General features: G+C 40.7%; 1 protein-coding gene across 5 annotated transcripts in view; it reads left to right on the plus strand.

Moving 5' to 3' along the window:
• The window catches only part of RPS6KA2 (ribosomal protein S6 kinase A2), a 460,482-nt gene that overhangs the window by 255,902 nt on the left and 187,392 nt on the right, over positions 1-17,188 (plus strand). For 4 of the 5 annotated variants that reach the window (XM_014525104.2, XM_025216519.1, XM_025216520.1 and 1 more), the window contains exon 2: positions 14,207-14,323. In XM_014525104.2, coding sequence (XP_014380590.1) covers positions 14,207-14,323 — 117 coding nt within the window. Of the gene's footprint in view, positions 1-14,206; positions 14,324-17,188 lie in introns of those variants that run through there. The other variant, XM_025216522.1, reaches the window with a different exon arrangement.

Raw genomic sequence — 17,188 nt, forward strand, 5'->3', positions numbered from 1 at the left:
CAACATGGAACCCAGTGTAAAGACACCTCATGCCCTTTACATGTTATACTTTGAGCTGCTCAAATGTTGCTTGGTGTTAGTACTAGCTCAATTCTGGAGCAGTGGGCTGAAAACCTTTTCTGATTGTCCCCTACCTGCACAGCTGTGACTTGCCACTAGAAGGCTGGTGAGTGGGAGCCAGGCTAGGAGCTACTACAGGGCAAGTGAGCCAGGACAGGCTCCTCTCCCTGCTCTAGGTGGGAGAAGAGGGGGAGTGAGAGGGGTTGGGGAGAGTTGAAATGTGGGTGGTGGAAGGGTGGTGAAATGAAGGAAGTCAGCCACTGAAAGATTAAATAAAAAGTGAAAAAAAATTAAAAAGAAATAAAGAAGTAAATTAAATAAGGTCTCATGTTTTAATGAATTGGGATGTGGGATTGGGGTTTGGGAGGCATCAGTTGTGTTTCCTGGAGTGGCTGGGAGGTGGGAGTGGTGAGGGAAGGTGCTTTTGGGGGAGCTACTGCCCCTGACCTGGGAAGGAAGCCCCAGCTCATGGGGACCTGATTCAGCCCCTTAGCTTGTTCCTGCCTCAGCCCTGCCTTAGACCCTGCTCCTGGACCCGCCTGTGCTCCATGACCTGGCTAGCTGGCATGTGCCCTGCTGGCTGCTTGCAGAGGGTTGCAGCCCTGGGGGGTGGGAAGGTCGCACGTGGGGAGGTGGGGATTGGCTTAGTGCCAGAATTGCCCTTTGGATAGTAGAGTTCAGGGGATGGAAAGTTTGTTTACACAGAACAGGAGGGTGTGGGAGGAGACACTGCACCCTGGGATGCTGGAGGACTGCAACTTGGGTGGCTCATCTGTGTGGAGTGGCCACACGTTAATGAACACGAGCTGAGTAACATGGATCAGAGAGAAACCTGTCCTGGAATGGTGTAACTTTAAACCAGTGTGCTTAAAACCAGTTTCGGGTTAATGTATGGACAATCCAGACATTTAAGCTCCAGGAGCAGCCTAAACTTTATGTATAACAAGGCCCTCAGTGTAAATGCAAATCGGGTCCCCACCATATTAGAAATGCACAGTAGGTAAAACTATAAACAAGCTCTATTTTAAGGTCATATTTAGCACTTCTGTGGCTAGGGTTAGCACAGTTTTTGGTCTTAAAATTAGCAAGCTCATTCCAAAGACCAAATAATATTTTGTGCGCTAAGGTTCAGTAAAATATATTTCAGTAAAAAGATTTTTTCTTTTTGTGATTTCTTAGTTGGTCTAATAAAACGTATCATCTCTGAACCAAGGGTTCTAGAGTTTTGCATTTCTTTACGATTCAGTAAATACTTGTAAATGTTTTTGAGTTATGCCTTTCTTAAAATTTCCCCAGATTAGTAATTGCAACTCATTTCTAAGTACTAACATTCTTACTTTCTCTAATCCCTCTAACCTCTTACTTCACTGCTGTGATTACAGCTCTGAATGTGTTGGGGAGTCCAGGTATGCAGGTTGTAGCCATATTGGTCTAGAGGCAAAAGGAATCAGAACTCCTGGTAGAGGTGATATCTTTTATTAGACCAATTGGATTGCAAAAATCTAGTTGGTCTAATAAAAGATATCACCTCTACCACGAGTTCCGATTCCTTTGGGCAATCCAGGGGCTGTTTCTCTATAACAGGTGGAAGAAGAGTTGGGGAAGGGAGGACCTATGGTTCTATCTTTCCATATCTGCACACAGCGGCCCAGAAAGTTGGCTGTGTGTATGGGCAGGGATATGCCGCTGTATAAAAAATGTGGTATTGCCTTCTTCCCCAGCGTGAGCAGAAAACAGGGCAAGATTTTTACTCCGCAGTTGTGTCCTTCCCTTCACTCTGGGCAGGCTATAAAATCAGTGACTAGCCCCTGTGGTTCAGTGTTACCTGTGTTATCAGTTGTGAAACTTCCCAATTGATTCTGAAGTCTAATGAAAATGGGTTGTTCATAAATAGCAGTGGGGGATCTCAAACTGGACTAAAGTTTGCACTTCAGCATTTTGTAATTAAACCTTGAAATTTTCCACTTCTTGTGGAGAAGTAAACAACACCCATCACCAGTACCTCACTAATCTGACAGTGACTATATAGCGCTGCCTGAGTGCTGTCTCCACAGATGTGTAGGTGGTTGTTAAGGGTGTGAACAGGCATATATCACACTTGTCACCGGCTGCAATGCCTAATTTGTTATAAACAGAACCACAGTAGTTTGTGTAGTCCTTTACCAGGCTCATCAGTCACAAGTTGCCAGGTCTCCCTCCTAACTGCATCTGCTATGTTAGTCAGTCCCTTGCCTGAAATGATTTGATAATACTAGATGATTAAAAGGATTCTGCAGGCAGGGGACTGTGGACTGGACAATGTGCATAAGTTTCAAGATACTTGTTACACTCCTGGACTTTGGATGTGGAAATTAAGACACATGTGAAAGCTGAGACCCCTCTTTCAGAACTAAAAGGGCTCTTTACTGTGCTGCTTCTATTTGATTTGTTTACAGACTTGGTTACTCTCAAATCATCCCTCCCCTTCCACTTGTGTGTGGGTGATATAAAGCCATACTCTCCTCTTACCTCTGCTTTATCTCTGTTTCCTTTCCTTTCCTTGGTCTTTTACCTTCCTTCATCTCTGCTTGCATTCCTCAGCCACTTCTGCTTTCTTTCTCTACCTTTCTCCCTTTTCAGTTGCCCTAATATAAACAGTCTCTTACCTGTTGTTATATCAGTAACACTCAAACCTGGTTCCACACTTGAGGTTTGACTACTGTTGTTTTTGAGCTTGTTGCTGTGCTTATCTCCTGTGGGATTTCCTACTTGCTTAAGCTCAAAACTGAACTTTCTAATCCTTTCTGTTACTGTGGGCAAAACCCACTGTTGTCCCTACTTCTGAGGCTCAAACCATTGGTGTCCTCTTTGTTCACACAATCTCCATTAACACAATTCTGTCCCTATATGTAGGTGGTTGCTAAAGTATTGTCACCTTTTCCTTTGAGTAGTATCTCTATATCCCGCCCCACCCCCATATGCACTCTATCCCTAATATAGAATTGTATCCTTTGCTCTGTTCAAAAACGCTGGTCCAGCATACTTTTGATTTTTTTTTTCTGCTTTAAATACTGAAACCATCTTCCTCTGTGCTTCACTGTCATCATTACCCTCAGCCTTCAGTTTCTTCTTTGGGTTTCCAAACTATTAAAAAAATGGCATGAAACTATGTGGGTATAACTGCTTCTGTGACAGCCTCCCCCCATCCCCCCATACAGTACAACTGAACTGTTACAACATAATTTTCCATTAACTAGATTACAGTGTTGTGCAAAACTGTAAGCATAGGCTGAGCACTAGTTAATGCTTAATTATACAATTTGGGATTGTTGCTAGATGACATGACGGATGGATGCTTCTCTCACTGAGGACCTCAAAATTACCATGTCATGCAAGCGAACCCTAAATAGCAAAATATTGTGTGTTGTTGTTTGTTCTTTTTCCCCTCTTTAAACTCTCTTGAGTTGCAAATTGAGTCAAATTTCAGATTCTCTTCTGATCCCTCTATGCCTGCATTCTGCCATGAACTTTGGACCTTTCCCTGGGTTTGCAGTTTACAGATGACCTAATTCTTAAAAAAATAGAAATCACTATGTAGCTGTAAAAGTGCATCATTACAGTATCCTTTATTTGCTGTACTAGGATGTCATGGTGAGCAGTTACCTTTATCCCAGTCACCTGAGAAGTGCAGACAATTGTGGCAAGCACTTTCCTTACGCTGTTTATCTGCCAAATGCAGCTGGAGCTTCCGTTTTATTTCACAGTCCCGTGCACTAGTAAAACATCAACCAGGTGTTTATTCCAGGCCTCAAAGTAGCAGAATACTGGAATACTCCATGAACTGGAGCCTTTTGATAGTATTAGCGTTTCCTAAATCAATAGCGCCCTGAATGTATTGCATCTTTGTCTACTTTCCTAACACCAGGGTAGCTGAGTGCCCTCCTAATCCTTTTAATGCATTTATCCTGTGAGGTAGGAACGTACTGTTAGTTTTACAGATGGAAGACTAAGGCCCAGAACCTGGTTTGCCCAAGGTCAAACAGAAAGTCTGTGATGGAGCAGAGACTTGAATCATCCTGGCAGAAAACATAAAAGCTGATGCTGCTCCATTGTGTATAGCACACATGAGTCAGGGTAAATTTCCAACAGTAGCATAACTAGGGGTGGGTGAGTGGAGCACACCCCAGGTGCCAGTAGAGTGACCACTTGGGAGCTTGCACAGTGGTGGCAGCCACGATGCAGGGTTTCCTCGGTATTCTTCCTTTCTTCCCCTTGACAACATATCTGCCCAGGGCACTGGAAGTGCTAGTATTGCCTCTGATTTCCAAGGTCCGATCCCTTTAAAATGTTGGAACTCTACCAAAGAAGACAGACAGATACGACGTGGGTGAGCAAGCTGTGGTCACAGCAGAGGGCGGTGTTCCTGGAAGATTCTTTAGCAGAGGAGATACGTTTACAGAAGACCAAAAAAAGTTGTTTTAAAAACTGCTGCATTTTATTAAAACAACCCCCTGGTCTGGGAACTTTGGGAACTGTGACACCTGCACTTTAGGTGGTGTTGACAGACAGGGTCAGCTGGGAAAAGAACAAGCTTTGACTGGGTTGGTAGGAAGTTACTTATTTAGCTCTTCAAAGTTTTCATTGCGGTGGGGAGATACAGTGCCAGACCAATACGAAGTTTCTTTTTTTCCCAAATCCCCCCCCATCCATTTTCCCATTGTTATCATTTAGTGTGCTCAGGCTGGAGGAGGACAGCTGAGAGACGTTCCTTTCCCGTGAAGTCGTGGGATGAGGAAAAATGGCATATGTTTGTTGAAAATAATTTCTGTGCCTGCTTTCTGAACCAGCAGGGGCTTGTACCTGCTGTGTTGTACTTGTTGAGTATATGTAGTGGCATTTTATAAAAACCATCATATAATGGCCTCTGCCTTTTGCTTGTACAAAATCATTGTGTTGGAGAGAGAAAAAGAGAGGGCACTCCATAATGACAAAGGCTATTACTAGCCAAGTGCATGCTGTATGCACAGATCAGGGAACTGTCTAAATCTGAGTGTTTTATTGACTCCTCAGTAAGAACCAACAGCTGTGGAGTGAACTGCAGATGTGTTTGCAAGAAGCGTCAGTTCCTGTTCTGACCAGAGCTGACCTTGCTTATCCTACACTCTCTGCCTCTGACCTTGGAGCAGTTGAAGCTTTAAAAGAAGTAGAGGTATAAAACTCAAGCTCTGGCATTCCAGCCTCTTCTGTGTAAAACCAGAACCTAAAAAAAATACAGCATTTTTTTTTTTTTTTTAACTACAGTGTCACTTCTGAAGGCTTTAGTCAACCTTTATAGATGTCATGATATTGTGTTGATGGAATATCACTACTAGGAGCACTATGAAATGCATTTCTAAAGCGTAACATTTATTTCTTTTAGAATGAAAGGCAAAGATTCTTTTGTAATATCTTTTATTGGACCAAATATATAGGTGGGAGAGGTGTTCGACAATGTTATGTTTCTTGTACAGACTCACGGTGTAGTCTGGCTTCCTTATTCTTCCTGGTGTAGATTTTCTATTGTAAAGGGTGAATTTCAGTATCTTCTGTGTTGTAGTAGGGTTGGAGTATTGTTGTAGCTGTGAATGCAGTCTCAATTGCCTGGCATTCTTAGGTCACCATATAGCTTTTCAGGTCGCATGCTCACCTTCAAAAACACGACTTAGTGGAGTATATTGGGAATTAATACCACAACGTGCCTCAAGTCCTTTTCAAAGATGCAGACCAATAACACTTAGATGAATGCTCCTGTTCTTACTTGTATCACAGAGTGGCATTATTGAGTTCTTATCCTTTTAACAGGGTGACTCACTTCAAGATTGTTTTTCTTAAAAATTCACAAATGTGTTTGAGTATTTGTGGACTGCCACTGTATGAATAAGACTAGCTAACTGTACTTTCTTGGGAGGCCAGATGGTTGCACATATGTTCTATTCTTTTAACTCTTTGCTTCAATGACCTATTTTTTTATTGTAAAAAATAATAAACAAACTTGAGTTGGTTCCCTAACCCTGGACCTCCTCAAGTCAATTCAGCAGAATGCAGCTGTGTTTTGGTTCCTGTGGTCTCTTTTGAAGCCCTGCTTTGGCTTGAAGGTCTGATTTTTAATTGGGTTCACCTGAATCCTGGTTACTAAAAAGAAGAAAAAATATTTAAAAGCATAGAATCTTCTACTTGGCTTTGCACTGAATCATGTGAAACTCTATATTTCACATAGCTTAAAGAGAACCTTAGAATCATCCAAGTTGAAAATCATTACATAAACTTAGGCTGTGTTGCCAGCTAATAATAAAAAACCCAGCAAGTCAAGTTCTTATTATTGGAGGCTTGAGTGTATGCTTGTGTGTTTATTAAATAATGAAAATGTTGCCTAATTTTAAGTACATGTTGTAGCTTGTGTCAAGAAACATGAAGAAGCTTTAAAACTAGAAAGGGCCATTTATAAACATTTAGTCTGACCTACTACATAGTAATCAGAGGTGAAAATAACAAGTTCCTGAAATAAGTCTAAATAGAAAAGGGATAAGAAGGAAACAGGTATGGAATAAAATAAGTCTGGGGTAGAGGGGAAGGGAGCGTCAGATATTTTCCCTTTGGGAAGAGTCCTATACAACTTGGGTTCTATAGGGCTGACCCAATAGGGCTTTATAGAAACAAGATTAAAGAGAGACATCTTAGTGTTCTCCAATTAATGTTTGGTAAGGATTATTGACCCACCCAATGGGCTTCTACACAAAAGGTACAGTTTTCTGTTAATGTCCATAGGATGATTTTGAAAAATCCCATTTCAAGATTATCACTTTCTACTAAAATACTATAAGGTATTTTCTATACTAAAATTCTGTACAAGTTCCTAAAGTATTGTTAGCCTCCTTGTACTACTACTTATGCATTAACAAGCCAACTTGATATTTGGCACAACTTCCATGGCTTCCCTGCAAGCTGTATAAACTTACCCTAGAGTTCAATGTGATCTAGTCCACTGTTGATGAAACAAACATTTAAACTGATGTTTATGGTCTTAGTGCCCAGTTTACATCAGTTCACAATAGGGCAAAAGACAGGCCTGTTTTATAAACCATTAATCCCTGGAGTTTTTTCTTTTAGAAATTCTCACTTCAGCTGCTAGAGTTTGACTTGGGTTTGCTAGCAGAAGTGTTTCATTTATTCCATGAATACCTGTCCTCAGAGAACTGAATTGAGGCCAGTAATTTGTTTTATGTACTAGGTGGCACTTGAATTGTCTTTGATTGGACAATAAAAATTGTTCCCTAGTAACCTAAGCCAAGTTAGAACCTGTAAAATCAAGATCAAAAGCTTCACTTACTGATATCAATAACTTGTCTCATCTACTCTGCACATCAGAAGGTTTGTTTTAGAGAGAGGATTTCAACTAATAAGTTTGTTCATACATTAAATAACAGTGTTGCTACAGCATATTGCTTTGTCTGTGATGCTTGGAAGTGATTGGTCATGATTTGGTGACTGACTGTTTAATGATGGGAGGCAACCAGCCAAATGGCAAGATCGATGGTCAAAATGTAAGTTATCTTGTGTACAGGTTGAAAGAGCCAATATTGTTTTTTCTGGAAGAGAAATAACTTCTATTTCTTGGGAGTTAGTCTCATTTCTTTGTACACTTGGCACTTGTTCACTTTTTTCCTCTTTTCTCCTTGCCCTTTAAAGCACACAGCCAGCATATTTGAGGGTGGGAGGGTAGTTGTAAATTAATAATACCCATTTTATTCTGAAGATTAAAGTTAGTATATTTACTTGCATACCCCACACACCCATTTCCTAAAAATCAAAATTGGGTATGTGTCTTATGTAGGAAAGCTGATATCTTTTTCATTACTAAGATAAAAACATGGAAGAATAGAAGCAGGGAGACCCTGATGAAAAATGGCTGCTCTGTGCTTTCTCCCCTACCAGCCTCAGGGAGGGATGAGGCAGAGTTTACCCTTCAGGATCTGCACTGCAGTGTAAACCTCTCACAGTTCCAGCTGTTGCGGTCAGGATTTCCTGCCATCTGTATTCAGCCATGATTTGGAGAATGTATTTTCTTCATTCTCCTTGTCCAAAACAAGGTGTGTGTTTTTTATTTGGAGATGTGTGGTATGTGAGAAAATAGGGTAAGGTTTCTTTGTGCTCATTTCTGGGGCACTATTTTGCTGGCTATTATTCTTGGTATCTACACATGCAAAGGGTGGGGTCAAGTGTAGTGACTTCATCATATCACAAAGTCTCTAGGATAATCTTCTTATAGTTTTATCCCATCTTATGTTCTATTTATCTTGCTCTTTATGAAATTGCTTGCCTCTGAAATGTAACCACTGCTGGAGTAAACAATCCTAAATGTCTTTGCTGCTTTGGAAAAGAAACAAGGAAAGATGCCACACGTGATTTGAAATTGCTGGATCCTGTATCTTAAATCAGGGATTTGGGCCACCTTCTCACCTGAAGGATGAGGTCACTGAAAGTAGAAAACTGAGGGGAGCCTCAAAGTTTTTCAAGAAGTAACTTCTCCAAGGTGCTGACTAGGGGCTGTGGTGCAGGCAGGGCATAAGACTGCTTATTTGAAGAGAGAAGAACCACTGCAGATATAGACCATTTTTACAGGTACTCCATGTGCCTCTTCCTTCAACACACACAGCAATGCAAGGAGGAGTTACGTTGCAATTGGACGTGTTCCCTCTGGTTGCTCACAGGCAGCCATGGAGTTGCTCTTTCGCCAAGGTTTGTGTGTAAAAATTAATTAATTAATTAATTAATCTGGGGACTAAACTGAGAATGCTGCCATGGAGAGGAGCTAGTTCCTACCTTTGCATTTTGCTGAGCTCCAAAGCAGGAGCATCTGCGTTATCCACCTCTGCATGTGGGAAAAGAAAATATGTTCTCCTATTTCACAAGGACTGTACGCTTGCAGAAAAGTAGTTTCGTTTCCATTCAAATCCTTCAGGGTGCGTTGGGAATCCAAAAGTCCTACTGATTTCAGTAGGATTTTCGGAGTATACAGTACTGTAATGCCAAGCCTTAAATCATCAGCTTCCCTTTCCTACACTAAGCAGACAGGCACTCTGGTCTTTCAGATTTCATAGACACTAGGGCTGGAAGGGACCTCGCAAGATCATCTTCTGTCATCAAGGATTCAGGCTCATCTCCCTGTGTGCACATTTGCGTGCATGTGGTTATATCACATGATTTCCGCAGGCCGCTGATAACATCCATTTTACTTATGTCACTATTTGGATCCTCTGTTTTGTGCAAACTTAAATATTTACTGAAGTTTATAGAAGATTTAACTCAGTTGAAGTCAGGCGCACCCTTTCGTGTCAGCAGGGAGCAGAAGGACTGGCCACTATATCCACAGCTGTTGACAGATGGAACTGTGCAACTTTTTTTCATTTCGATCACCCAGTGAATCAAAACCCACCTTGAAAATTCTGCCTGTGAGATTTCATCAGCAAGAAATCCTGTGTGCTGAGATCCCTTCCTCATTATGTGTGCCAATAATGGTACACCACAGCTGGATCCATTGTCCGTTGAAGGTAATGGAAAGATGTAAGGTACAACCCTATCTTATGCCTGATTTCAGACTAACACTCTCTATGCTAATGGCAAGGTTCCCTTTGACTTCAGTGGGTGTTGGACCAGGCCATCACATCTTCCTCCAAGACTTGCTTTCCCATCCCCTCAAATTTATATTGTTGCAGATCTGGGTTTAGGAGGGTAGAGAAATTACACCTTTCCTCTGCTGCAGTTAATAATTAACTAATAACTAATCCCATATTTGTGATACAGTTAAGAATCTTTTCTTTATTCTGCATTGGTTTTGGGGGGTTATCAAGTCCAGAAATTGTCTCAAATGTTCTGTAGCTTGCATATACTGGCTGCATCTACATGAGATGCTGACTGTAGTTGTTACTAACGCTACTGCACAGTAGTTTCTTGGTGACACTGACTGCGCAGTAGCTTGTTACTATTGTGCAGTAGCATCACACTTCATGCCATGTGATGCTACCGCACAGTAGTAATGAGCTACTGAACGGTCAGTGTCTCGTATAGACACGACCAGTGAGTGAAAGTCACCTCGACTGTAATGAGCAACCTCTGACATGCAGTTATACAATTGATTTAAATATCATTTGCTTTCTTCACCTTGGCCACAGTGCTGCCAGCTCTAATAGTATTGAGTGATACCTGGCTATACAAATAATCCTAATGCTTTCAGTGGGAGTGCTCCCAAAGTAAGGTGCAGTCTGAGCATCACACGCAGCTGTGAATTAGGCTAAACTGCACTGATTAAAAAGAGGGAGAGAACACCCATCAGGTAAATTCTAACGTACAGCTCACTGTGATAAAGCCTAGGGGAATCTGATCCTTGCCCATCCACTAATCCAATTCAGAGTTTGACCCTGATTAACTGTATCAGAGAAATGAAGTGCTCTAGCAAGCACTGGATATTGTGCTCTGTTAAGAAAGAGTGAATTCGGAAGACATGATGGGGGGAAAAATCAGATCAATAAATAGTTTATATAAACACACACACACACACACACACACACACACACACACAGGCTCTTTTAATTACTATTGTCCCGATGTTGACGACCCTTATAGTGAGACAGTTAGCTGTGTTAGTCTGAAGTCAGTCAGAAGGTAGGGTAGATACACACCTTTATAGACTAAATAAAATATATACAGAAAGCACTACCTTTTGTGAGCCCAAGTTTACTTCATCAGATGCTGTGAAAGTATGTGCAGAAGGCAGAGTTTAAGGAGAGAGAACTTAGAATATAAAAGACAAGGGAAGGAGAGAGAGACAGGGGAGGAGGGCAATGCTAAGAGAAAAGCAAACGAGCAGTAAACCCATAAAAATAAAGTGGGTCACAAAAGATAATCCAGGTAATGAATAAGAATCCATAGTCCCTGTTTAAACCATACCAGCACAGTCCAGTTTGTGGATGATGTCTTGTTCCAATTTCCTGTTCAAACTGATCTTAAATTTGTTTGTGCCTGAGAACAGCAATCCTGAGGTCAGCGATGTAGTGTCCAAGCAGATTGAAGTGTTCTGCCCCAGGCTTCTGTGTCTTTCTGCAGATGACGTCAGATCGGTGTTTATTCATTCTTATACATAGGTCACCCTGAAGCTCCTGCATTGTAAAAATACGTAGAATGCACTGTTCAGTTAAAGAATTAACCACCATTAAACTTTTTTTTTCCGAATAACTTGCCTTCAAAAGACTCCTGGTTTATTGTGTATTGAAATGATAAGCTGTATTCCCAGCCAACTACTTGCAAGATTACATTTTCCTATCTGAATATGAATTATTTTATAGAGGAAAAGAACTTTTAACTTCCTTTTAGTAATGTATTCTATTGTAATTAGAACTAGTTTATAGTTCTGTGATGTTTTCCTTTTAAGGTGGGTTTGAATACTCAGTGGAGCTCAACTGAATTTTTAATAGTGTTATTTTTAGCCTTCATTTCAGTTTCCATTCTTCACATCCATGAATAAAGTTCCAGGTTGCTAATGCCATGTGTAGTCTGCTTATCTAAAGATATGATTCTTGGATTGTCCATGGCTTCTCTCTTTGAATCATCAGGGAATTGCTATAATCTCACCAGTACATAGGAACTTCACTGCCAAAGCAAATATTTTTGAGCCTCCATTTTGTATGGGGTTGAATACCTCCTCTTCCCATTCCCCCAGCTGTCATTGTATTCAAGTGATCTTGGGGAAGCTGGCACCTCCCAGAGTCTGGCCCTATAGTAATGTGAAATTGTGGCTTAATGCTTTGCTGCCTCAGTTGATTTTTCCACTTTCAGTTTTTTCTTCCTTATACACCTGTATTTCAGTATCAGCAATGTGATATGCTGGAGGTTGAAGTCTCCAAGTGATTCTGGAAATGTTCACAGGCTCAAATAGTCTTTTCAAGTTTGCACTTGATTTTGGTGACAAAAAGATGCATCAAAATGTTAATCAGATGCCAACAACCATTTTTGGGTAACTGACCAACAATACAGACATAGTGTTGACTTGCCATTATTGGCATAGCTAGTGACCCCTGTGTTCTTCCATTCTTTCTGCTCCATTTTAGTAAGGAGGCCAATTATAGAAATACCCAAGAATTCTTCTTTCCTAGAGAACATCCTGCTTTCTCATAAGAACACAGCAGGCAGATATGAGAAGTAACTTGACGTTCCTTTGAGCATTTTGAAATTAAGCCAAACCAAAGCGGAATAATCTTCCATAGGAAGTGGTCTAAATCTTATTGTTTGAGGCATTTAGAACTAGCCTAGACAAGTCAAATAAGCTAATAGAGGTTTATTTGAGGAGGGAAGGGGTTGGGTTTTTTTATTCATCTCTAAAATCTGTGATCCTTGTATTAAAAAGGTAGATCTAATTTTTTGTGTAGAATTTCCTCTTAAACAATCTCTTTTCTCTGATGTTAATTAAATTGTTTTGTGATTAAAATCCTGGCTTATTAAAAAGTTATGAATTAATTATGCACTGTTATTCCCAGCGAATAATAGATTTTGCTAATATTCTTTCAGCCAACAAAATTAGCACCATTTTAAGGATTCAGTTCCTTAAACTAAAAATTCAAGGTAAAACAATAGCATAACAGAAAAATAAGCATAAGGTTGTAGGTATATGATGCTTCAGTTCTCTGTGAAATAGTTTTCAGTCTGTCCATTCATAGTTTTAATCTGCTAACATAGCTTGAATGAATAGGAAGCACTGAAGTTGAAATTCTGGCCCCAAAAAGTTAATTAGAGTTTTGCTTTGGGCTTCAAGGAAAGAAGATTTCATCCAGGGTGTTTTGCGGGCAGAAGGAATGTTTAGTGAAGAGGAGTCAGAAGTGCTTTTAAAGAAGTCAGTTTGATGTGAATTAGACCAGGATTGGTTTTGTATGTACAAAGTTTGTCTGTGGAATCATTTGCGGAATCAAAACATGAGTACATTTGGATCCATCTCCCATTTCATCTAGGTTTGGACAGAGTATTTTGGTTTTAGACAATTTCTGTATGGTACACGTTTTAGCAAAAATATGGGATTATTTTGGTTTATTAAGTCAAACTTTTTAGTTCAGATCCCATACACAGTTGATTCAAACCCCAAAGTTTAGGTACTCACAAATGTTTCTGCTTAGCCTCTCTGTTCTTCCTTAATCTAGCTGTGAGTTTTGCTAAATTACATTTAAGTTTGTTTTATCAATTCTATACTGTGGGGAAAATACAAAAACGGGGCAAAAAAAGAACAACAGGTTTGTTGCATGCAGAGATGAGACGGGCAACCCATCTGTGTTGATCTTGACTATGAGCAAATGCTATGAAATACATTGCCAGATGTGAGGATCAGAAGTGATTGGTTTGTAGGAAGTCTTGCATCTAATAAAGAACACTGTCATCATTTAAAAAAAAAACAAAAACACATGCAGACGGTGAGTTTGAGATGCTTCTGAGGCTCACACTGGCTAAAATGAGTTCTACACAAATCAGAGTTGAGTTAGGTAAGACTACACAATACAGTGTATCATAGCAGTTGTAATCACAGCAAATTTAGAGCCCCATCTTGGCCATCTCTTACATTATGTGGAATGCCCTCATCCTACCAAGGTCACAGTTTCAATCCCCAGTTGGACTAGATGATCTCTTGATCCATTCCAGCTTTATTTCTCCATGATAATTTGACTTTAGAGGAACTCACTGAATACCTTGGCATGTGAGAGTCTTCATAAGATTTCAATAAATCCAGGCAGGCAGTTATTTCATAAATACATTTCATAAAACATTTTGTTTTGTGCTAATTTACTTAGAGAAAGCATTCACCTATCATTAAGTGTGGAAGTTTGTACTTTAAAACAGGGCTGTCCAGCTAGCAGCCCACAGGCCACATGTGGCCCACAAACAGATAGCATATGACCCACCAGCAACTGCCTTTCTCACTCCATTGATGATAATGGAAATCCTAATACATAGTTCGTATTAGAAAAGGCATCCTTCTTACCATCTGAAGTTTCTGACAATTGGTAGCTTAATGTGATAGAATTTTAAATAAGTATTGTGTTTCTTTTCACTTGTCATAACAGCTTTAATGTTTTATTTGTCCTTTCTTTTACAGGAAGAAGGGATAGTGAAAGAAATAGACATCAGTCATCATGTAAAGGAAGGTTTTGAAAAAGCGGATCCTTCACAGTTTGAGTTGCTGAAAGTATTGGGACAAGGTTCTTATGGAAAGGTAAGTGTACTGTATGTTGTCATTTGAAACGGGAAAAGATAGTTAACCAAATTAGTCTAAAGGTAGGCAGAAGGCAGTGCAGGGTGGCCACCTTACAGACCACTCAAGCATTGGCAAAATATATCATCATGGCCCTAACTCTGATTTGAACTGCACTAGTGCCATCCAATTGAAAGGAATTAAGTTGCAAAGACAGAAGAACAGAGTGAACCCTTTCCTTTTAAAAAACACTCTTTGCTTTTTCCTGAAATCCATAAATGAGATGAGTTGGGGAATATGGACCTGAGCCTGGTCATACACTCAACATGAGTGTTGGGGCTGATCCAGAGGAGATGCAGTAGCACGGTCCCAACCCCTTTCAGACCATGCTATGGGAGCTACAGCCAGGGACTTAAAGTTCCAAAGCACATAAGAATCCTTCCCCTCTTAGCAACCCCTCCCTACCCCAACATACTTAGTGATACCTGCTCTTCCCTCCCATTCCTTCTCTCCCCATTTGCCACTGATATGGGGGTGTGGGTAACCTCCAGACTCCTGACCTGCTCTAGGTGGGCTATGCCAAGAGCCTGAGACCAGCAGCAATAGCAGGTAGTGGGGGGCAGATTCCACTCCTTGCCCTGTCGCCCTGGGTGTTCCCTGCCAGCCTGAAAGCAGGCATAGGGAAGGAGAAACTGTATCCTGCCGCCACTGTCCCCGGTCAAGCCAGGCTTCCCATGCAACTGCTAGTCTGTCCACTAGCCCCACCCCACTCTCCAAGCTCCTGTGATCTCTCAGGATGGAAGGAGTGGGGTAAGGCAGGGGAGTGAGTTCAGTCTGGGGTTTCCCCAGCCATAGTCACTCCCCTCCCTTACCCCCGCTCCCAACTTGAAGATAGTGCCAGGAGCAGAACCGGGCTGCTTCAGCCCAGCCCTGATCCCAGCACACACTAACAGAAGTTAATGAAGGTACTCCACTTTGGAGTGCCTTCATCTGAACCCTCATGCAGTGAGGTTTCATATTGTCATGTGATCAGGGATTTTTAAAGCATTCTGCAGCCATGCACTTCTATCAGTACATGGCTGTAAAGCACTTTCAGTAGCTGATCATGCGACAAACTGTCATGTCTGTTAGTGCTCAGAGTGACACTGGGCAAATTGCTTTCCTTCCATTTGTTATGATTTCCCCATATCTAAACTCAGGTTACAATTTACAGTGTCACCTGGGATGAAAAGCACGATATCACTAAAGACTGTTAACTAACTAATTAATACACCTAAGATGCTTTTTAATTAGTACTTCCCTCTTTAATATCCATCAGAGCCATGTTTGTGCATACACTTTGACTTCTGTATGGATGCCATGCATACATGATATAAACAAAATACAAAGAGTAAGCTTTCACCTAAATTATTTTCTTTGATACTTTAACCACAAGATGATTTTTCTTTGCTAACCAGGTAGCATTAAATGGGGACATGAGGTAAGGGGAAAAAGGAAGAGAAATTCAAAGCTTTATGTGAAGTGAAGTTCTCTGGGTAAACCAACCAGATTTCTGCCGTCTAACTGAATGAGATTTCCAAACTTATGTAGGTGTGACCATCAACTGTTGGCTTGTGTGTCTTATTTACACCACATGCAGAAATCCTAGTTACTTTAAATTTCTTATTTTTGCTGGTTTGATTCTAAAAATATTTCCAAGGTTTAAATGCTGGCTTGGTCTTCCTTACCCAGAAAGTGACCCCTCTCCTCCTCCCTGAAATCTGTTAGGTCATACAACAGAGTTAATACAGTGGTGAACCAGGTTCTACAATTTTATTCCTGAAAGAAACTACATCCCAAAATATTTCATAAACGTTCCAAACTGATAGCTACCATTGTGGCTGCTACATCTGCCCTGGAATTAGGGGAATTTGGAAACCTTATCATTCACCTCCAGACTTTTGACCCAGAAGACCTCTGAGTTTTCTATTGTGATTACTTGCACTAAAGAAACACGAAGAAACCAGCAGCCCAGATTAGTATTGGCTGCAGCTGCATGATGTAGGGGTTTTTTTTAAAGTGATTTTTGCTTTCTTTCAAGATCAGCAGTTAGAACTGCCAGTTCTCATTTCCTTTGTTCCTAATGAACTGATCTTTTCTTCCATTTGTAATTCCTAGGAAAGTGAGTGTAAGCTTCTCATATATGTCAAAATATCTGAGAAGCAGCTCACATGCCATCTTAGAAAAAAACTGTTGTGTTTTTATTAATAATTGTGTTAGTAGACTGTTTGTGTGTTAGCATTTCATAGATAATATACGTAGTGTCTGCCATTGCTAATGTGCTTTCCCCCATTGATGTATTTACCCAAAGAAAATCTAGTTTCTGGACACAGGGTTCATTCTGTCCAGTTTTCCATCAGGAGGGTGGTAAAGCACTGGAACAAGTTACCCAGAGTAGCTCTGGAATCTCCATCCTTGGAAGCTTTTAAGGGACGTGTGGACAAAACCTTGGCTGGGATGATTTAGTTGGGGATGATCCTGCCTTGAGCAGGGGGTTGGACTAAATGACCTCCTGAGGTTCCTTCCAACCCCAATTTTCTATGGTTCTATAAATATCTGTTTAACTTCATAGGCCAGTAGTCTCCAGGCTGTCAAGCCATTACCCTTCATGACTATTCCCTGTAGTCCAACTCTCCTCTTAATAGATACAAGTGCTTACTCTGAAGTCAGTGTGAGTATTCAGCACTTCTGAGAATTAGGCCATTTTTTTCAATATCTAACTTTACCTACGTTGCTTCACCTGAAGGAATTTCCACAAGTCCTTCTGCACTTGACTGTGCCTTTTAAGAATAGTAAGAAGACAACATAATTTTGCAACACAATACATTTTCATTTGTTCTCTTTCCC

Source organism: Alligator sinensis, unplaced genomic scaffold, assembly GCF_000455745.1.
Source record: "Alligator sinensis unplaced genomic scaffold, ASM45574v1 scaffold832_2, whole genome shotgun sequence".
NCBI lineage: Eukaryota > Metazoa > Chordata > Crocodylia > Alligatoridae > Alligator > Alligator sinensis.